The 23,039-nt window shown below is 40.6% G+C and overlaps 2 protein-coding genes across 11 annotated transcripts in view; one reads left to right on the top strand and one right to left on the bottom strand.

Moving 5' to 3' along the window:
• KMT2E (lysine methyltransferase 2E) overlaps positions 1–4,613 on the top strand; it is a 112,974-nt gene extending 108,361 nt beyond the window's left edge. For 4 of the 5 annotated variants that reach the window (XM_019509437.1, XM_019509436.1, XM_019509435.1 and 1 more), the window contains 3 exons: positions 19–138; positions 285–376; positions 2,348–4,613. In XM_019509437.1, coding sequence (XP_019364982.1) covers positions 19–138; positions 285–376; positions 2,348–3,859 — 1,724 coding nt within the window. In that variant the 3' untranslated portion in view covers positions 3,860–4,613. The remainder of the gene's footprint in view (positions 1–18; positions 139–284; positions 377–2,347) is intronic. The other variant, XM_019509439.1, reaches the window with a different exon arrangement.
• Positions 4,614–6,801: 2,188 nt separating this feature from the next.
• The window catches only part of SRPK2 (SRSF protein kinase 2), a 389,922-nt gene continuing 373,684 nt past the window's right edge, over positions 6,802–23,039 (bottom strand). For 4 of the 6 annotated variants that reach the window (XM_019509441.1, XM_019509442.1, XM_019509444.1 and 1 more), the window contains 4 exons: positions 16,832–16,901; positions 16,041–16,133; positions 15,459–15,551; positions 6,802–8,539 (listed from right to left, as the gene is read on the bottom strand). In XM_019509441.1, coding sequence (XP_019364986.1) covers positions 8,355–8,539; positions 15,459–15,551; positions 16,041–16,133; positions 16,832–16,901 — 441 coding nt within the window. In that variant the 3' untranslated portion in view covers positions 6,802–8,354. The remainder of the gene's footprint in view (positions 8,540–15,458; positions 15,552–16,040; positions 16,134–16,831; positions 16,902–23,039) is intronic. The other 2 variants (XM_019509446.1, XM_019509445.1) reach the window with 2 other exon arrangements.

The following is a 23,039-nucleotide window of genomic DNA, read 5'->3' as shown; positions in this document are numbered from 1 at the left end:
GGTCTGCTTCGTCTGTAGGGGGAGAATCACCTTGTAGCCCATGCTCACCGTCTCATGCTCAGTCTCCACCTTCATCTCACTCAAATATCATTCCCCAGTTGCAGCTTAAGGTCCCTTCTTTCACTGAACTTATGGAAGGTCAGTAAGAGGATGACCTCATATGACACTTGCAGTATTGACTAGTATTGTAGACCAACTTAAAGTAGTTATGTAGACTTGAATTTTAAATTGCTTAGTAGTTTGCAAAAGCCTTTTAAATGCATATATATACTTTTTTTTTGTAGAGCCCGATCCTGAAAATCCAGAGCCTGCAACTGAGTGTCTATCTCCAGATACTTCGCAAAAGACTTGCAAGAGTCCTTCAAAGCTGAGCAAGGTAATGCTTAGTGTGCGGATAAATGTATACTCGTAAATAAAGTACACACACAAGTATATTTTGAATTTTGTTTTTAAAAAATAATGTTAATACATAGCTGACTAGATTGGTACTATGCAGTTTTGAGAATATTGACCTTGGTAACTGAAGTGCTTTGGGTAATCATCGAGAGTTTTTTTTCCTTGTAGCTAGTATGCATCTGTGTTGCACAGAAAGTGTAATAATACTAGGCAAGTCTTCAACTACATGTAGACATTAGATAGTTGAAATTTTCTTTGGCATTCCAAAGTGGAAAAAATATTACCTGTTTTCTTTTGTGACAAAATTTCTCTATTGCAATTGACTCGCAAACACCAGGAAGCAGGAGTGAAGTAGCTAGAACTTTAGTGGAAGTGGCACTTGCTTTCTGTTATCAGGTTTGTTGAAACAAATTCATTCATTTTCTTTCCTCTCCCCCAGTTTCTCTGGAGCATGAACAGATAAAACCTACTGAATTATAAATTGGTGTAATTGACGTAGTCTGGTTATTTCTCAAATCTACTAAAATTTAAATGTAGCAACCACATTCACTATAAGGACAGTGGGTTAATGCTCAGATGCTTCAGAGTTTTCTGCACATTTAGAATTACTAAACTCCTGCTCCACTTGGCTGTGTCAGAGGCACGACTCAGCCTTAGCGTATTTTCAGAGGGGCAGCTTTGCCTCTGCTAGTGAATGGTTAGATATCTACAAGTGACTTCAGTGTATCTACAACTTGTATCTTTTTCAAAAACTTCCTTTTAAAAAGTATCTTTCTATTTGATAATTTAATAAACGGATAGAGACACAGATTTGTTTGTTACATTATTGCTTTAAAAATGAACACATATTAACAAATAATTTCATTGTATAACATATCCATGTGTTTTTTTGCTGTGCATGGCAGAGAAATCTGTTCAGTGGACTCGGCATCACCACAGTTTGCTGGTTGTATGCTGAAGAATTCTTTGACAGCCAGTAGTAATGGGACTTCTTACCTTAAGGGGAATTTTTTCTTGCCATGTTCAGGGGCTTGTAGTTGAGGCACTGATGCGAAAAGTATAGAGCAGGGTTTCTCAACTGGTCAGATGCAAAGGTCCTTTAGGTGGGACTTGGGTTGTGGCGGTGAAACCAGAAGTGCCACCCCTCTTTTGTGACCCTATAACACTTTGAGCTGAAAACCTGGCCTGCTATCTCTTCCTCCAACCCCTCCCTTCTTTTGGGGGGTTTTGCTCCCTGGTGTTTGGATACTAAGATAAGGTTAAAAAACCCAGTTGTAGTAATAAAGTTGCAGAGATAAAGGTGTTAAATCTTTGCTCTTCAACTGGCTTCTGGGGGACCCCCTCCCGCTCGTTGCCCTGTGGACGTAAGGTGCAGAAGGTTGAGAACCGCTGATATAGAGGCTACCTGCACAATATTAAGTGGAGGAATTCTGGTTGTCATGGTCAGTCTATTTACATGGTTCCACAATTCCTCAATTGTGATGAGGAACTTTAAATTGTTTCATATTTGTAAATAATTGCATGTGACTCAGTAGTGCAGAGATTTTATAAATAGCCTACATTGCAAGCTTTTCCAGGTAGGGACCATCTTTCTTTTATTGATTCTTTAAAATGTCTATCAGCCATTGAAAACTGTAGAATAATAAACAACAATGCCTTCTGTTAAACTGTAGTAGTAATAGTGATATCTCTGCTTAAACGTAGGCTTGCTACTGTCTCTGACTATATAAATGAGAAAATAAAACCCATGCTCATGCCACAGAAAGGAAACAAATCTGTACAACCTTGTTACTTGCAAATAACTTCCAGCACTGCCATTTTCTGGGGGGAAAAACAATGTGTGGGCTACAGTTCTTAAAAGAAGCAAACAGAATTATTTTATACATACATCTGTCTTCAAGTGTGTCTTTGTATAGGAGTTGCAGTGATTTGTTTTTTCCTCTTCATCCAGCCTTCTTCACCAAATTCTGGAGTTTCAACTCAGTCACTTGGGAAAACCCCCACAAAGCCAGATCCCCACTGGGAAGCTGCTGCTAATGCACCCGAGGCTGAGAACCTGAATCATCCAAAACCTGAGCTGCAACAGAAACAGCTGACAAATAACGTCCAAGCACTTTCAAAAAATCACCCGTCGCAGTCACATTTGCGCAGTTCGAGTGAGCAACTTTCACATTCACAAAAGCTGCCTTCTGCACCTTTAAAGCTGCATTGTCCCCCTTCACCTCATGTAGAAAATCCTCCCAAGTCATCTACTCCCCACACACCTGTACAGCATGGGTATCTGTCACCAAAGCCTCATTCTCAGCAGTTGGGATCTCCATACAGACCTCATCATCCCCAGTCACCTCAAGTTGGAGCACCTCAGAGAGAGACCCACAGAAGTTTTTATCCAGCCACACAGAACCTGCAGCCTAGTAATCAGCAGCAGGCTAGTGGAACGATATTTACTCAGACATCTTCAGGACAATCTTCAGCTTCTTATAGCCAGTTTAATCAACAAAATCTGAACAGCAGTGCACCACCTCCACCCCCACCTCCACCTCCTTCTACTTATTATCAAAACCAGCAGCCCTCTGGAAACTTTCAGAATTATAGTCAGCTAAAGGGTAACATGCCCCAACAAACTGTGTTTTCATCTGGGCCAAATCAAGCACTTCCTGGTGCTGCAGGCCAGCAAGCAGTTCCAGGACACCATGTAACTGCAGGGCACTTTTTGCCATCTCAGAACCCCAGTATTCATCATCAGGCTTCAGCATCTGCTGCTCCTCCACCACCGCCACCACCACCTGCACCTGGACCTCATCTTGTACAGCAGCAAAGTTCCCATCAGCAGCATTCTGTAGCACATGTTGTAGGGCCAGTTCATGCAGTGGCGGTGGCTCCTGGATCGCACATTCATTCTCAAGCTGCTGGTCACCATTTGCCACCTCCACCTCCACCACCAGGTCCGCTACCCCACCATCAGCCTCCTCATCCCACAACAGGACACCAAGGGTTGCAAGCACAACACCAGCATGTAGTGAATTCAGCTCCTCCTCCACCCCCACCCCCACCCTCCAACGTTTTAGGCTCTGGGCACCACCCAGCATCAGCACAAGGGTTACATCACACCTCTCATCAAGGACCCCCCCATTTTCCTTCAAATGCTCATTCAAGTGTATCTTCCTATTCATCACAAGCCCCACATCATACAACCCTGGGCCCTGGACCTCAACATCAGCCTGCTGGAACAGGACCCCACTGTCCACTACCAGGTCAAGGTCCTCATATCCAGCCTCAAGGACCAAACAGTATTCCAACACCTACTGCTTCAGGGTTCTGTCCTCATCCTGGCTCTGTTACCCTGCCCCACGGAGTGCAAGGACCTCAGCAGGCATCGCCAGTGCCTGGACAAATTCCAATTCACAGAGCACAGGTGCCACCAACTTTTCAGAACAATTACCATGGTTCAGGATGGCATTAAAACAAACCCCTTCATTCTAAACATTTTTAAAATGTTCTGTAAGATAAACTGTGTATATTTCATATGTACCTGTTCAAGGTACTTTTTAAAGCTTGTACATGATACTTTGTATAAAAGCAAACACCAGTGCTCTTTCATTGTATTCTTTCCATTTTTTGCTTTTTAAAATTCCTGAAAATGTGCTGTTAAGCCAGTATTAGGTATTTCTTTTTATTTTGTAAGTGAACATTCCAGCTGTTTTTTCTGGCAGTAGATTTGATGCTGCATAATCTTTAAATTTTATTGTTGCAGTTAAATTCATTTAGTGAATGTTTTCTATATTACTTTTTATACATATGTAATTAAATAAGTACACAGCTAAGTGATGGCACTAACAGGTTTTTCATTTTCTTCTGTCAACAGTTTTGTGTGCAAATAGATAGAAACCAATGCAATACAGACTTTTATAGTTTGGTGTGGCCATGGCTTTTTGTTTCATCAGTTATTTGCAGACAATGTAATTTAATGTATAGACTGTTTCTAATGTCTGACGAGTGCTGTAAATACTGTATTTCTTTTGCGTGTAAAATTGCTTAAGGCTTCTTTCATTTGATATAGTATTGTACATAATGACAGGTCTCTTTTGCAAAAAATGTGTGATCTTTGTGGAAGTAGTACAGTATATGATCTTTAATTTTTTTAATATACTGTCACATTGCAGCACTGGTTGGGCATTTTAATTCATGTTAATAAATCACAACTATGTCAGTTTTAATACAGTTGTCCTGAGATGGTGGTATATTTAAGGGTAAACAATTTGCAGCAAATGTGTGTGCAAATATTTAATAACTGCCGTAACTGTTACAGCTGCAAGTTGTGGCACTAGTTTTGGGCCTTTAAAAATGTTGCCATTTTGCAAATATTTCACTCTCCCTGCATGAAGAAACTGACCAGTTGCAATTTTTTTTGCATCTTCCTGCACTATACTTGAAGGTGTCCATGAGGGGTATTATCTTGTCTTTTTCCTTCTAATCTTAAGGGATACACTGCAGTGATGAGAGAAACTACTAGAAATACTGCAATGTAGTGTCTGTCTACTGAAACGTCACTTTATACAAAGCTAAATCCATCCAGTTTGTATTGTATATGAATATTCATACACTGGTACAGTTATCAACTAAATCTATACCAAACATTTTTCTAATATTTGTTACTTCTGCTTTTGATGACTGACCACTGTAATATCCACACACACACTAGTACATTTGATCTAAGCCTACAAGAGGCTGAGAAGGGATAAAGGTTAAAAAAAAAAAAAAAAAAAATCCTCTTCCTGCAATATGCATTACTTAAGTGGGGTTTTGTTAAATTTGTTTTAAGAAATGTTAAAATGAGCTCAGATGTGTAGAACACCGTACTTTAAAATCCATGTCCACTTGTTTATGAGGGTTACATATTGTTATTACGAGAGAAAGATGGGTATGTTTTTGTAACTAAAATAGAATATGACATGTGGAATGAACCATACAGCTAGACAGTTTAGATTATTTTTATACAGTAAGTTCAGTGTTTTGTTTTTATTGTATAAGCAGCATAATATCACTCAGTGGCAATAAAGATATTATTGCCATGTGTGCCAATGTTTTATGCTGTAGGACCCAAAGGCAGGATTCTTACTTCGTTTTTTAAACGGAAGCCTAGTGGGAGGACAAGGTGTTTCATGTCACTGTTTTTAACTTGGGGCTGTGACAGTTTCTCCCTCTCCCCCATGTTGTTTAACTCTATTTCCAAGGAATCGAAGACTTCTTACTGATAAAAAAAAAAAACCTGGTTTATCCAACTGAAATAGTTTAGCAGGTGATATTTTGTCATAAAATAACTACCAATCCAAGGTGCTGGATTGACGAGATCAATTCCTAATGCTCTCCCTACTCATCTGGGAACATTCTCATTCATGCGTTTCCCTGTGGCTAGAAGTTAAACTGATGTTTTAGTCACAAAAATATCAGCATTTAGGTGAGCTCTGACCAAACCTGAATAAGTAACAGTTTTCAGTCAAGACCACTAACCAGGGCCTAGCGTTGAAAAAGTGACTGACATATCCCAAGACATGCATCATAATATTCACAGTACACTACACCTTTTAGTATGATGTTTAGAGACGGATGCAAAACTCTTCCCACCCCCCCATGTGAGGTGTCCATCACCTAGCTTCAGAGCAAACATCTTCATTGTGCAAGCAGCAGTCTTTGTCATTTTAACGTGAACAGCTAGAGCTTTTGAAAAATGGAAGAGTAGGAGCTTAACTAAGTCAGAGATAGCACTAAGTCACCTTCATTGACTGAATGTAGTACCACAGGATTTTTTTGAGAAGTATAATATTACAAAGAGTTGCAATGTATTAATACTTGATTTGGTGCATTTTAAATGGTGGGCTTTGTTGATTCTTATGTTTTTCTTTCCCTCCTGTACTCAAAGAATACGTGTTCACTTGAGCAGCAGCTACAAATCAATAGGTAACTCCACTTGCGAAGCTGAAAATGATTTTACCTCCGTCTTCTCTGGCTTCTAGTGCAGCATTTGTCCTCATCATCATCCTTGCTGTTCTAAAAAGATGTTCCAGCATGAAGTGGCTGAAGAGCGGATAAACACAGGCTATCTGATCTGAAACCCAACTGTTGACATTGCTGTGGCTGAGTTCCTTCTAAATAGTAGCATTTAGTATTTCACTCTAAGAGGTTTTTAACAGTTTTCATTTTAAATATACTGGAGGGAGATACATAAGGAAATGGGAAAGGAATGTTTGTTTAATTGGAGCAAGCCCTGGGGAATGCCATTTCTCAAGTCTGACATGTCTGAACAAGCGGTGAGCTAAGTGTGAGACATACTGTTTCCACTGCTGTACAGTCTGCTGTCACTGAGTAGGTAAAATGTTAACAAAATACTATAAGTTTACAAAAGAATTGTCAACTGCCATTTTAGCATGTTTCTTTTAATTTGTGCTAGCTATAATGGGAAATGGGACTGCAGCGCAGCTGGATTTATCTCTACCAAACATTCCAATGACTAGCACAATGTCTGAAAAAACAAAACACTTTAATTAGACAACTGCAAGCACCTCAAACAATTTGTTATTGTTACAACACAGGGCTACCTTCTCACAATCTAGTTATTGCAAAGGCATGTGAATAAATTTCAAATGGACAGAGTCAAGAAAAAGTGGCACCATAATTAACATGTAAAACCAGAAATAAACTTACATTCATCCCACTGACTTCTAAAAGAGGCCAAAATACATCTCCATATTTTTACATTCTAAAATCTGTATTGCCTATGAGTGAGTCTAGTTAGCCTTTTTCTAGGAAACATTTAAAAGTTTTGCGTGCAATTTACAAAGGGAAATCTTATTTCTATATATGTTAATTCATGGGAAAAAGTTAAGCTAGTGCAATTTGTTTTAGAAAACATGTAAAGCTATGAATGGAATGAGCGTGATCTCTCCGTACCGTCAGATAATTGTGCTGACTGCACTGTACCAAAACTGCTTTTGTATCTACTCTGACTCCAAGCACACATTTTTGTAAAAGAGCAGTAACTCTACACAGAATGTTTCCCATGCTCACTTTTAATCTCTTAGTATAGTACAACTTACAGTGCTTAAAAAAAGGCAACACCATCTGGTACCATATCTTCACTATCACATTAAAAGGGAAATTGCTATTTTCTCTTTTAAAAGCACTTAAAATAGGCAAAAGTTCTAAAAGGGAGTGCTAAATGATAATGCATACTTTAGTAGAAAGAAGTCTAGCCTTCCTTTAAAGTGCCATTTGGGGAATGAAATCTTGTAAACCAGAGCCACTTTGTGTAAAATCCAATGAATGGGAACTGCTGCAGATGGAAAGTTTACACAACTCTTTAAAGCAGTTGAAGTTCACTACATGCAATTTGTATGCTACAATGCTCTCTAAAACTTAGTAGCTTTACTCTGAAATTGAATCCCCATCCCATATTTAAATGGAAATAAACATTTACAGGGTGCATTTACATATACTATAATACAAGAATGATGTCCCTTTGCCAGAAGATAAAATTGTACAATTCCTTGCCATTTCTCAGTACTGATTTGATAATTTCTTAAGCTTGTAAATTATATAATACTCAGCTAAAATATTATTCATAAATAGTTACAAAACCTGGCAAAACACATTGGGGGGAAAAAGTACTTTTTGTTCAAAAAATTGACATTTGAATGCCACACAACACAAGAAACAATGCTTAAAGACACGGTAAGTGTTTTCTGAAGAAAGTGGGTCAGTAAACTACTAGCTGGAGACAAAAAGACTACCCTTCCCCAAGAACACAGTGCACAAAAAGCAAAATGTCAAACAGTACCTCAAAGCAAAATAAAGGTCTGAGGATGAAGCCAGCTCATTTGTGATCCTGTTTTGTGATAGTCCCCATTTAGGTTTGATGCAATGGAAAGTGGTTGCTGGCTTAGCACTGTATTTTGAGGCTGCTAAGAATTCAACCATGGATGCCTAAGGCATTCTCCAGCTGAAGCTCGTTTTTCTGGGACCATTTCTAACATGGGGATCAAGAAATCTGTAAATTGTGCAGCATCTTCATGAGGCCACCCATACTTCTCCACAAGTACATCAAACAGGCTCCAGGGTTTCAGCTTGGTAATGTGCCGGAGTTCTCCTGCATGGAAAAATGAATTATGTTAGAAAAAGCCAATTATCAATTTTCTTTCTGCTTACGTTATTTAGTCACTTCCATTCATCATATCCAGAACACCGTTGCACAGAATATCTACTAAAGCAGGTTTGTGTAACTTACTGCAGTCCTTAGAAATAAACACAGCAAATGTTTTAGGTCATTATCAAAAATGAAAAATTATTCTTAAAGCACATACTCTGAAGGCATGGTTCCTTCTTGAATTAGCTGCACTATCTATACTGGCAATCCACATACATGTGTGTCCTTCGTACAATTATTTTCAGATCTCAACCCTAACCAATCTACATAATAGATTAATTTTGAAAAGATCTAGCCTCTGAAAGATAGATGAATAAAATGTGAACGCTAGCGGGATCTACTCAGGGCAAAGAAATGCAAACTGCAATGATAAGTCTTCGTATCAAATACTACTTTAGCCTTGATTGTGGCACAACCTATTGTTAGCTGACCATATGCAAAGAAAACCTGAGTCATGAGATTAAAGATAACCCAGGGGATGTTTCCCAGTGAGAAATGCTGCCATCACCACCCTGACACACGAGAGTTTTCACCGTAGTGCTGAAAAAAAACTGCAGAATCCCTAGGAAGAAACAAGTAACGTGTTCCCAGTGTTGTCATTTTCCCCACAGGGACCATGAATGCCCAGCCCCACTACCTGCCAAAGCCTAGAGATTCCAGACTTGGGATCCACCAGACTTTTTTGGCACGTATTTGATTATAAATGTGGCCCTCCAAACAACATACCTCTGCCCTTCTGCCTTCCTGAGATGCCATGTCCATCTCTTACACAGATGCATCACATCAGTGTCTAAAAAGTGTGACGTCTCTGGGTAAGGTCCTGGCTTTTCCCAACATCTCACCACAGAGGCTAAATTAATATTGTTGGTATATTCTGAATGTTTTATTTGTTGCAAAGTAGAGCCCGAACTTGAATTTCCAAATAAGGTTAGCATGTTCTGAGGAAAATATAATAGCCCCTCGGGGAGGGCTGGCTACACAGCTCCTTACAACATTTAGGGGGAAGCTCGGAGGGGGGCGTTACAGAAATTCTTCTGGGATTCTTAAAATATTTAACAGATGATGATAAAAGCAAAGGTAGTGTAGGCCCCAAAACTAAATGAATACTTTGTCTCAGTTTTTGAAGTAAACTGTGGGGGCAAGTGCAGGATGGACAAGGGGAATGGGGGTATAACGGTGTAAATTGCCACAGCTGAGGTGGCAACAAAACTCCGACTCAGTTCACTCAAACAAAGCCACAAGTCCAGTGCAAGTCTTCTTAACAAATTTACCAAGTTGCAGATGTACCCTAAGATGGGAAATAGCAAACACACAGCTATATTTAAGAAAGGGGGGTGGGCACCTACAGGCCCCTCAGTCTGCCCTCAATAATACAAATTTTGAAGGTAAGACTAATTAAATGCGTGTCACTAAATAGAAAATGAGATGAACTGCAATTCGAGTTTTACCAAAGACAGAACATGCCAGGGTAACCTGATCTCTCATTCTGTATACAGGAAATGAGGTAGACATCATCTGTCAGGCCTTCAGTAAAGCAACTAGCACAAAGTGACTAGCAAATATAGGCTAATACCCAAGTTAATTCAGGTATTGTACACAAAACTGGATGTCCTTGAGGACCAGAGTAAAAGAAATGGGATGCAATTCAATACTACAAAGTCTAATAAGGTCATGCATGTCGGGATTATTAACTTCTACAAACTGGGAGCTCATCGCACGGAAACAGCTGAGAAGAAGCTACCATTGTAAGCTATCAATGTGATGCATTCGAGTTAATGCTGCAGTGAGGAGAACCATTTATGTCAGGAAAATGTTGGCACAAGAAAAAAATGGTATAAATGGGCCATGAATAAACTTAGGCTGGAACTCAGAAGGGGTTTCTAAATATCAAAGCAATGAGGGTCTGGATAGTCAGAGCAGAGGAGCAGAAATCTCTCCTGCTTTTAAGATGGAGCGGAGTAGTTTATGAAAGGAATGATAGGACGTGGTGCCTGTATTGGTGGAAACAACTTGATGACTGAGGAGGCTTCTTCCAGGCCCACATGCTTGCAACTTGCTCAGTGACAGCCAGCAACCCGCAAAGTGACTGGTGCAGTGTACAACCTGCAGGGAAACGGACCCCATCACACCCATTTCTCATCTCCGTGTGGCTTCCTCACTTTCATTTGCCAGAGCAGTCCCTTTTCCGTTACGTGCTTTCATCTTTTCTGCTCCTTTGAGGGCAGAGTACGCACACCCACTCTGTTTGTTGGTCAGTCCTAGCTATCAAGCCCTTTGGCCAGTTGGCATTAACTGCAACAGCTGAAGTGCGTATCACCAGATGTGGTGCACGTGAAACCGGAAGTCTGGCGCAGTACCCCTGTGGGTTTGATGAACTTCCAAACACACACAGCTATCTATAGATATGCTTTTGTAGTCCCATTATAATACCTTTAAATATCTATATATTCCCCCAAATCTAGAAACGCCCTGAATTGATGAACTTTGAAGTTCATTTGTAAACGTCTCAGGGATATAAGCCAAAAAAAATTAGAAAAAACCTTGAAAAAAAGTGAATTATGGGAGAAGTGAAATCCTCACATTTCTGACATAATTTACAGGATAGTCACTAAACTTTCCCCTTTTTACCTTAGGAAGAGCTGTGGTCCATAAGTATTTTGGTTTTCGTAAGAAAAAGGTGGTGTTGAAAAATGATATATTGTACCAGGAATTCAGCCTCGACTCCAAAGGAGTTAGTAACTCTTCCTTATTTAACGGAACCCTCGCCCATCTCTAAGTAACACCAAATGCGCAATTTAAGCATACAAAAGGAAATATATTCATAGTTACATCTGAAAAATTAAGATGACCCCTCAGCAGTCATACAAAACAGTGCAGCCACTTCACAACACAGAGCAACATGAAATAATGTGTTTAAACTACAGCAAAGCAGGTTCAATTTACTCTCAGCAAAAAAGTCCTTATTGTCAGAAGCAAGGATTTTTTTGGTAATATCTTTTATTGGACCACCTATGTAGTTGAGAGAGAGGCTAGGCAAGCTTTTGGGTATAAAGTGCCTTTCTTTAGGTCTGGGCAACTAAATCATACGTATTTCTATTCCAAGTGGACTCTGATTTACAGACCCTACTTTTCCACACCCAGCAACTTGGCACTGAACCAGCATAAGACCCGTGGTTCTTCTGACGCTGCTGGCCACTGGTAGCAAACTCCCTTTTTATAAAACTGAATCCTCAACTACAATTCTGCCTCCCCAGCTTTCTCCATGCCCTTTTGTTCATCAAAAGAGCTTCAGAGACTGCTTTAACAGTGCCCTCCAATGGCTTGTCTAGATGTAGTCAAATCCCTTAAATGTGAGGCAGCCTAATGTCTGAAGGAAGGGCTCCTGGGGGCATCTTTGAGCTGTCTTTTCATTGTCTCTTCCACAAGTAGCAACTTAGGGACCAGCTTAAGCAGCAATGATAATGTGATAAAGCCCACAGTAGGAAGCACTTCATTGGAGAGCACAGACCTGTTGCAAATCCCTTGTATCACAGCTTCAGGGACGAGAGATTTTGTTTGTTTAAATCCTTGCTATCACTCAGGCTAGGGCTTTGTGACACTGATTTGAATATTTGTGCTACTGTGCCTTTAGTTTTAAATTGATAATGACCTGAATTATAAATGCTTATAAAAATGTCATTACTGGGACTATCTTTTAATTCAATTTCACCCAAAATACTGAAAACTAGGAGCCTGCAATTTTGCTCACATGAATGATCGACAAGTAGTTCACTGAACACTTCCCTGAAACTATTTGCTGCTTAAAGTTCTGTTTGCTCCATCACCAGCCACCATATTTTTATTACTTTTTAAATCATTTTTTTTGGCACAATACTTGGTATTTCAAAACAAGATGAACAGAATTGCTCCCCCATTAGTGATGAGAAATTATGTATACCTTCAATACATTTATCAATTGGACTGTAATTTTTTTTTTATACAGAGGGCAATGTTTTCTAAAATGTCTAAATGTATAGTCCTAAACCCTTATTTCAGCACCTAATGATGAGATATTCCAAAAGCACCTAATTAACATAGGCCCCAAAGCCTCTTCCAGCAGAGTTTGCAATTTGTGTGCATCCTCACCAACACATTTCAGCTTTCTTAACTTGGAGAAGGTTTGACATATCAGCAGGGGGTGCTAGGCACAACAGCAGCATGTCTATTTGCTTATCAGTCTTCTGTTGAATTCATGCTTTTCTCACAATACAGCTGTTCATCAGCTTTGAATTTGGATGTTTTATCCTGAGCATTTTAAGTGTAAACTTTATAAAAAAACAAAACAATTGTGTGTCCAATCTGGGACGAAGGATCTCTTGCATTCAAAAGTTTGTCTAAGTCTATCCCAGCTGTGCAGTTGGTCCAATAACAGATACCACCCAACGAAATCCTTGCCTCCAATCTATAAGAAACTAAAACTAGTGGGTAAACCCAAGTTTAGCAATTTACAGCTATACATTAAAAAGAATGTAACTAATCTGGGATGAAAATAAAATTTCTGATTTGAAATAAAAAAATTAAACAATGTTTAAATTAAAAATGGCTTCTGATTTTTTAATAAACATTATTCTCCAACTGGCATTTCCAAAGCCTAATTTCCTGGCAGAATCAGATTTAACAAAAGTAACTGATATAAACAGAATGACCAGTTGGTAATGAACAGCTTAATAAAGATGCAATATCAGATCCATTGCTCCTAGAAAAACCGCCACCAGAATACCCCGAATCACAGAAAAGCAGAGTAGGAAGGGACCTCAGGAAGTCATCTAGTCCAGTCCTCTGTTCACGGCAGGATTATCCCTATGCAAACCATCCCATTCAAGTCCTCGCCCACAATCAACCCTGCTGTACAAGAATAGTGTGGAAAGATGCCAAAAGCACCCTAACCTGCCACAGGTAGAGCAGGGGATGAGGACTGTCAGTGCCCCACAGCTGCAGTGGTTGTTAAAATGCACTTGAGAGATCCAAGGAAGAGGCCCATGTCCCCTCCCTCCCTGCAAAGGAAAATAAACAGCTCCTCTCCCCCAAGCTCTAACAACTACGGGGTTTTTTTAGTATTAATGTGAACTCCAACAGACCAACCTTATTAGCTAGACAGAAGAGCAATAAAGGATTCTACCATAAATGACAATGAGGCAAGAGAGGTAAGGATTTCTTAAGGTGCCTGGTTTTTTGTGCCTTAGCTCCTTATGATCAGACCTGAGGAAAAATGTTTTGCGTTAAAAGGTTTGTCTAACTCTGCACCAGCTACATAGTAGATCCAATAAAAGATACAACCTAAAAAATCCTTGCCTCTTGCATTATTTCTGGCCCACCACAGCTACAACGTCACTCTTCCACTACCACGAGATGAAGGAAGTCACGGCTGGTTCTTGATCTACGCCTGCTCTAAGACTCCAGAGCCAAAGAGGGGCATGCAGAGAGGCCAGGGGTATAAATCTGCAGCAGGAATTCCCAGAAGGGAATGAGACACGCACTGGAAACAAACAAATCTTTACTACCATTTTATTTTAATCTTACCAACTGCCCAAGGATCAAAAATAGTTGGATGTCCTCAATGATAAAATCCTCTTGTCTGTGCACCAGAAGCACTGCAACACGTTTTTAATTTTGATATCATGTCAAAGTTTTTACTATGTTTTTACAAAATGCTGGTCAGACTGTGCTAAGCTAGTATTTAAGCCCAAACAGCCATTCTGAAGACACAAAAAAGGACCTTGTGTGTGCACTAAATTGACTATCACAGTGAGCTAGTGTTGAAGTTAGGAACATCACCCAGGAATCCCTATCCCTGCTTAACCACCAGACGTCACCACTTTCCACAATGAGTTCACTTATGAGATCTGAAGTAATGCTGAGTTGTTATTGGTGCTAGCCTGATTTCTGCATCTACTGAAGAGAGAAATTCTCAAGACATTAACCTTTATTGTCAGAGTGTAAGAGATTACAATCAGAAGAATTTAATCAACAAAATACGAGCAAGTAACAGAGACAAGGTACTACAGCCTGACAGTAGAACAATTCACCATGTTATAAAGCGAGGCATATACTAGTTTAATTCTGCTAACCTAACTGAAGGCAAAATGAAAGAAACTTAACCAAAACCAGTTCTTGTACTACATCACATACTGGTTTAGTATTAAATTTATTTCATATTTGTACAGCACTTAACATGATGGAGACCCAGGCTATGAACAGGACTCCCAGATACTACCACAACACAAATAATACTGATACTGTTAAAAGTGAAATAATGCTATTGAGACAGAAGACACGAGCTGTCCATATCTGTGTCACACAACTACTATTTCTGTATTTGTTTTCCCCTTATTAGAATGGAAAGGTAATGGCAGGAAATACATAAAACCTTTGTGTTTCTCTTTATTATTTGTTTTACCCCTTAGAAAGAGAGTCTGTTTGAACAGCATAAGGTAAAAAGTGAACAACAGTTATTTTCCCCAAGAGTATTTTAAATCCTTTCAATGTTTGTCAGACTGCATTATCCGATGATAAATTTCAGAGAATATAAATTTAAATTAATTTTACATTAGGATGCATTTGGTGCTATCTATACATTTAAATAATGCTTTATGAAAATGTTGCTTAATATCCACTGTTTCACAATATAAATGGTAAGTGAAATCATTTTTACTCTGCAACTTTTTGCTCTTCATGGAAAGGTGAGTTCACACTTATAAAGCTCTTCTTTAACACGATCTTCTCATTTAAATGGATATATTTCTTCGTTACCCACACATGAATGTATAATTTATCCTTTTGGCTAGCGTTATGCTTTAAATTAGTGTTGCATAAATACCATTACCTTTTTTGGTGAAAAACTCCTTGGAATATTTCCCCAACATAGCGTATTTTCGAGGGATTTTTCCCAGCAGTTCAATGATCAATGCTATGTGGTCTGCATTGGAGAATATTGCCAGCAAAACAGAAACATACAACAGTTTAATCAGTACATTGCATGCACACACTAATACTGGCCCGGTACAGACAGAAATAGATTTGTCCTCCTCAAAAAAAGCCATAAACACCACTGAGTGTACAGACAAGGCTTTCCACTTGGGATGGTTAATTTGGAAATTTGGGAATTTGGAAATGTGCTTTCACGGAAATTTCTCCAACAAAAAGACAGTGAAAAGATAAGATTTTGCCAATTAACCGATTTAAAATACATACGCAATGGGTTTTTTTTTTTCAATAAGTTTGGCAAAACAAAGGCAATGGAATGCTCTATGGGTTTTTGTTTTTTCATTTGTAAATTTTTGTTCTTCAAGGATAATTTTGCATGTATGATTTGAGAAAATGCTTCTTAGTGGTATGTGTTATAACCACCAGCTGCCATTCCACTTCTGTCTGCATCACGGCGCCTTTCAAAAAGAAGAGGTACTACCTCTGCGATTGAAGAATTCCCGAGAATATTTTCCAGATAGAGCAAAGTGCCTTGGGATATTGCCTAGCAGCTCTATGATGTGTGCTATGTGGTCTATGAAGGAGAGAAAAAAAGGACACGGGAGTGGGAAGGGCAGGGAAAGGATGGGATAAAAAGAAGAGGAAAGAAACTGGAATTAGTAAAAAATCAGAAATAGTTTTTAAATCAACAATGTTTGCAGCAAACCCATGCAGAGGTTTCCAGGATCAGCAGAGCTCTGGCATCATTAGTAGCACTTAGGAACAATGAATGATGCTCACGTTACCACTGCAAAGGGCATTACAAGCAAACAAGCATGGAAATGGACAGGTACACAGATGGAAGCAGGAGTTAATTTTGGTTTTAAAAAAATTAGTAATTCACTACTTAAAATCAAATATACACAATTGTGAAAAATTATTCCAGTGTCAATCTTAAAACAGAGAAAACTATAGAGCTCGATTGTGTTGCTTTTGTAACTGAAACATTCTCAGTCAGCTTTTCACACATATGCAGATCTTACAAGGAGGTAGTTTACTTCCTTCAGGATGCTGTTAAGCAAGAGTAGTGTATCTGCTGAAGGAGGTTTGCCCACCTATTGCTATTCATGGGACTTAAAACTAAAAAGAAAAACATGTGAATTTATATTCTGGAACCAGAACACAGTGTTAATGAACAGTTCAGTCAAATCCAAAAATTAACCCCACTAGTAAAAACTTTACAAAGTTGTGATTATCTCTGGGAAACTGTGTAACATCTCAAAAGATACATACCCTCATCTCTGGAATAGTCTTCACCAGAATGTGGTTCGAACAAATAATCTCCAGTTGCAAGCTCAAATGCCTGCAACACAACAGACACACTTATGGGTACTTCAGAAATAAATATATTAAACTTACATTTTTGACGAATGCCAAAGCAATCTTTTATAAATGAGAGAATTATTTTCAAAGCAAGTGCTCAAGGAAAGTGTACTTACATAGTAGTGTAGTTCCTTGAATAAACTGACAGCATAGAGCAACTGTCTTTGGAGAAAGTTCCCGTGCTCTCGGTACCAAAGTCAGATCCCACCACAGGATCTGTTCCCCTGCATCGCTGAAGGCTCAGATCAACAGCCTTACAAAGAGCAAGAAGCCTCAACCCCAGTCCATTTCTTTCTACTAAATCGGAATCTATGGCATTGACTCTGACGAACTGGGATAGTCAGCTAAGGCACGTGACTCTATGCTGTCAATCTACACGGTAATTCTTGGGTTTGAATGGACTAGCTAAGAAATCTTTCCGTCATCTGTTAGTATCAGCACAGATCCCCACTGTTGGGAAATTAACTAAGGGTAGCAATCCCTGAGAGAGCTTGACTGAAGAAAACCAGTTAAAGAAAAATTGTCGAATTGTTTTTCTAATGAGACCTGAAACCCTGATAAAGCTGTGTCAATGTGTGCACTTAATTCCCATCTGGAATTCAGAAGACAGAATCATTTCCTCTGAAGGATGCATTTGGATCCAAATAACTACCTCCCAAAGACTTGGAGACTAGATTCACCACAATTCAAAATGGCAATAAAGACAAACATTTTTAATAGTAATAACCATTAAAATAGATACCCTTCAACACTGAGGATGGCACCCCATCCCTTTCTTACCCTACAACTAAGTTTGGTTGTTTACATGACTGTCTGAGCCCTAAGAATGGCTCTCCTGCACAGAATGGCACTCTGCTCCTGCGTGTGGAGTCCTACCCACGTGAACATCTATGTACACATCCAGAAACAGAATGCAAACCTGTGCAATCTGGTCATCTCGGGTATCTGAAAAGAACAGAATGCTGCCCGTCCAAACATCCACACTAGGGATGCACTGATAGAGATTTTTTGGGCCGATACCGATGGCGGATTTTAACGAGCCATATCAGCTGATACCAATCCAATAGCCAATAAGCGGCCCAGCAGCACGGAGAGCAGCGTTCGACTGGTAAATCTGTTGTGGGGGGAGAGCCAAGGGGGGAGGGAAAGGGCATGGGGGGAGCAGATCGAGGCCCCCAAGGTGAGGGAGGGAGTGGGGCTGGCACTGGGGTAAGCGCTGCCCAGCCAGGGTGGGGCAGGACACGGCACGGGACAGAGCCACGGCTTGTCCGGGGCGCAAGGGGGGCAGCTCCTACAGCAGTAGGGCAGGACGGCATGGGGGATGCGTGCCCTCCAGATCTGCATACGGGGCAAGGGTGGGCTGCTTCAGCGGGCTGGGGCCAGAGGCAGCACCACGCTCTTCCCAGCAGGTGGCTGGACCATGGCTGCATTCAGGACGGGCGGCAGCAGCACTGGGAGGGGGAATATGGGGGACTACAGCAAATATTGGGGTGGGCACAGCCGCCCACGTAACCCCCCTCCCAGTGCTGCTGCCGCCTGCCCTGAGCACAGCCCTAGCCCAACCCCCTGCCAGGAAGAGCCTGGCACCACCCTTGGCCTCAGCCCACAGTGGCAGCCCACCCTTGCCCTACATGCAGATCCAGGGGGGACATGCCCCCATGCCCTCCAGAGGTGTGTGCAGCTGTGGGAGCTGCGCCCTCCAGACGAGCGGCTCATGGCTCCATCCCATGCCCTGACCTGCCCTGCCATGGCTGGGCAGCACCTGCCCCTGCCCTAGCCCTAGCCCGTGCCAGCCCTACTCCCTCCCTTACTGCAGGGGCCTCAATCTTCCAACATGTCCAGCCTTCTCCCCTGGTCCTCTGCCATCATGGGAAAACTGGCCCCCTCCTACTGCTCCACTCCCAACTACCGTGGCTGCAAAAGTAACGAGGGGAGTAACAACCAGGCAGACGCCCACAGGCGACATATTAGCCCCCTGCAGGCCACATCCAGCCCACAAGTGCCAGCTGAACAGCCCTGTTGTAGGTCAGTAGGTAGATACCACTACAAATTGACAGTAATGGTATCAGACTCCAAAATGCTTTAATGATAGCAGTCAAATGCTGGAGGAACCATGCAACCTCAAGTTTGACTCTTTCTCAGAGAGAAGTTTCATGGCAAAAATGTTAGCAGTCATCCACCAAAAACATCCACAACTTAGTACTCTCATTTGAATAACGTAAATCAGAGTGAACAGTACTAAAAGGATAATATTAATACTAAACAAATTCTCCTCCAAACACCTACACACCCCTTTTATTCATAGAGTTCATGGATTTCAGGTTTGGATTAATCGTTTGGCCCTGGGTGTTCATTAGGAAACCCAGAGCTGGAAGATGAGCTAGAGGTTCCTATGTTAAGGTAGGAGATCTGAGAACCAGAATTTGTATCATGTCAACCTGTCAAACCTGACTGTCATGAAGCTCTTGGTAAAAGACGAAAGGCACACATTTTTTTAAAACTCCAAACTAATAAGTGGATTAATCAAATCCTTGTCCCCAAGAAGGCAAATAGCAGGCATTTCAATCTTTCCCATATCAAAAGCAAGCCTAATAAGAGAGAATCCAACCTGCTGAATACTGAAGCAACTAGTGAATTCTTGAAACAAAAAACCCACCTAAACTGATTACATACAATACATCCAAGTTGGGTTTGGGAAACTGTTCAATTGACTAGTCAAATAATGACAATTGACTGGTCAACTGAACATCATTTGACCACAGCCAAAAAGTGTCAAATATTCCATGAAGCCAAAAATACCCTTACGTAGGTGACAGCCTACCTTTTTATTGCATCGTAGTGTTATCTGTTAGCAAGGGCAGGTGTCATGGCTCTTTGTCCCTCAGTGTCCTGCTTAAGTCAGGATGGATACCCCCCCACTACGCCCGGTCCATCCACCCACCATTTAGGAGAAGGAACCCCTGCCCTTGTCTTCTCTCCTGAGCATTTCCAGGCTCCTTTCCCTTCCCTCCACTGAGCCACATTGGGCTGCAGGACTCTGCTGAGAGAAGAAACAAAACCAGCAGCATAGAAAAGCTGCTCTTCCTGGCCAACAACAAAATGCCTGAAGTGTTCTTAGTACAACTGGTTTTTTTTAACTGACTTTTGTCTCACAGTTGCTGTGTGTGTTTTATTTCTGTTTAATTTTAATTTATTTTATAACTGTTTGGGCTGGTTTGGGGTTAAAAGACAAGGAAATAACTTTTCAGTCTTGAATATGATTCATATTTACACTTATCTAACACTGATAGTTATAAATAACTTAGAATTTAATTTCAATATTTCATAAGTTAACTTTTTTCTTATTAGCGTAAGTATCTAACCTATTGAAGATTATAGTCTCTCTCTTCATTTTTCTAATGCTTAAAATATTTGACCAGTCAATTGATCAAGTATTTTTTGACCAATCAAATACCAAACCTTAATCCAAGTCAAATCAATTTCCATCCTATCAAGGCACCCAAGGCAAAGAACACTACTGCACGAGTCTGACAGTCTTGTCTTGGTGTCCAGGGCGAGCTCTATCCTAGCAGCTTACCAACAAGGCTGTTGTTGCCTTCAAAATTTTTTTTCTTGCCCCAACCTAATTCAAAGTATCGAAGTATTAACTGAAAATGGATCACCTGTAATGTATCTGTTGTTCTAAGGTGCATGGAGAGTTTTCTCTAATGGTATCTGGTTGGTGTTACTTTTGATATACAGACTGCTGTGGTCTGTACATTCTGGACGTCTGATGCTAGCAAGCCATCTTCCAGGTCCTGAAGGCAACGCAGAAAACAACTCCAATACATGTTCAGTGGCGAAAGCTCAGAATGGTTTCTTGTTGTTGGACAGTACACCAATTGCTCTAATTAACAATCAGTCCAACTTAGCGAAGCTTACCCTTGACAAGTAGAGATGCTGTATACACACTCCCTTAGGTCTTTACAAGGAACAGGCTACCCAATTCCTGTGTTCATACATGCATACCCCTCACATCTTGTGCCAACTTTTTCTCTCTCTCTCTCTCTGTCAAAAAGTTCATCTTTATTTGTTTTGTTTCCCAAATTCATGCACCTCCACACACACTAGTAAGCACCAACTTTACATGTGTACCTGCTGTGTTCATACCTCCTTTAATACTGGTTAGTGTGGGGGTTTTTTCTTTCTTACTATGTCATCCAACAGTCAGGAGGCCCTTTTCTCCCATACTGCTTTTTGGTACTGTAGCTTAGCATAGCTTGCATAACTACGGCCTACCACAACTGGAACCCTACAACTGTTTCTCTTCTTACTGCGATGCTGCTTTTGCCTTTCTCTTCTAATGCAGCTAAAGAGAAGCTGCTTCTCATACAGCCATGAGCTACATGGAGCCAGAGGCCTCTGAGAACCACAACTTGGGCCTCAAATCTTTTTTGATTTCTAGGATGACCTAGATGACTCGGCACTAAGGACAAAGAAACAGTGGCTACATCTGAAACCTCTGGTTCAGTTGCAGAGAAAGATGGTCCTCACTTGTGGACACAAAGCTTGCTCTATCCCAGAAGGCCCTAAGCAACCTTCTCAATTCCCATATGCCTTTGGGATAAAAGCCAAAAAGACAGAATAGACAAGTTTATATCCTCATGTAATATTTGAGTAAACTGAGACAGAGAAAGGTTAAGACACTTGCACAGGCAGCCCCTGACCATATATACCTGGACTTTTCTGTTGGCAATATCCCAAAAGTATCAAAGAGGACCAGGTCTAGATGAAAGATTTTGAAGGAAACAATCTCGGTGGCTTTTATAAAAGGACTAGTTCTAGGAAGACACTCCATGAATAATGGAAAGCAAGGATGAAAGGCAAAAAGATGTATGACAAAAGTGCATTAATTGGCAGTTTGTTCCCTGCAAAATTTCCCTCTACAACTTCAGGAAATAAAAAGCACGTAAAAACACAAAAGGAATTTTGCTTTATCACTATGTGATAGAGAGACCAGATGCACAAAGCGCAGCCAGTCATGGGGTATTTGAAAGCAAAAAAGATGTCTACTATCCCTACAGTCTATTCTTAGAGCCACATAAATGTCCTGAGTAGCTGCTCATTAAGCATCCTTTTCTACTTTGTTCTATTTAATTTACTTATGCTGTGTCTAGCACCCCGCTACTTTTGGAAGACAGTTTTCTTTAGCATGTTTCAGCATGTACACTGCATTCTTCAGAGCAAAGCAGCATTTAGTGATTAATGAAAGCATCTCACACTGTCTATCTCTACTGAAGGAAAAGTGCACACAGTGAGCAGATATTTTTTCTGAAAATAAACTCTTACGGCAATCTAAAGCCCTTTGTGTTTTTGTGTCATCACTCTTTGAACTGTTTTAAATTTAGTGACATTAAGATCACAGCATCCTCCCTTCATCTCAAAAAACAAGGCAAGTTTCCTCCTCTGATGCCAGCATCATTCTCTCAGCTGCCCTCTTCTCCCAGAACAATATTAACTGCGTCACATCTGATAGCTGATAAAAGTCGTTTCTCCTTAGCAACTGTACAGTTGCCACCTTAGAAACTTCCAAGGTCACATTTGCTCTTCAAACCAACTTGTTACATTACATTATTCTAATATTTCATTAATACAACTTCCTGTGCAAGCTGAAAAGATCTGTCAACCTTTGCTTGGCCTGTGCTGCTCAGATGCACCAATATGAGGACGTACACCATCACATTCAGGCACCACTGGGGAGACGACTGACTCCCATTCACTCGATGGGGGAGCACATCAGAGAGGTGCTGCCCCTGTGCGCACAACACAAATAAAAGCATCTGGTCCTGATTCTGCAGACATTTCCATTCATGCTTCGCCTCACTGCTCTACCTGGCCCCACTGTGCTCCTGTGTAACTGGACTCCTGCGAGTTGGCCTATTCCTGTCAATGGTCATGTCTGCATAGAAAGTTTAGCACAGGTGCAATTTTTGCTGAACTGGAACCTTAATATAGTGCAGTATCATTATTCAGTATTCATTCTCTTCTTGTTCTTTTGAAAGTGATGGAGAGGATACTGTCTGTAATATGCCATGCAGGATTGTTTTAATAAAAACAGAGGACGCCTAATTCTTGGGAG

Source organism: Gavialis gangeticus, unplaced genomic scaffold (assembly GCF_001723915.1).
Source record: "Gavialis gangeticus isolate Ggan-Ray unplaced genomic scaffold, GavGan_comp1, whole genome shotgun sequence".
Taxonomy (NCBI): domain Eukaryota; kingdom Metazoa; phylum Chordata; order Crocodylia; family Gavialidae; genus Gavialis; species Gavialis gangeticus.
Note: the sequence above shows the minus strand (reverse complement) of the source record. Positions and strands in the feature narration are given on the sequence as shown.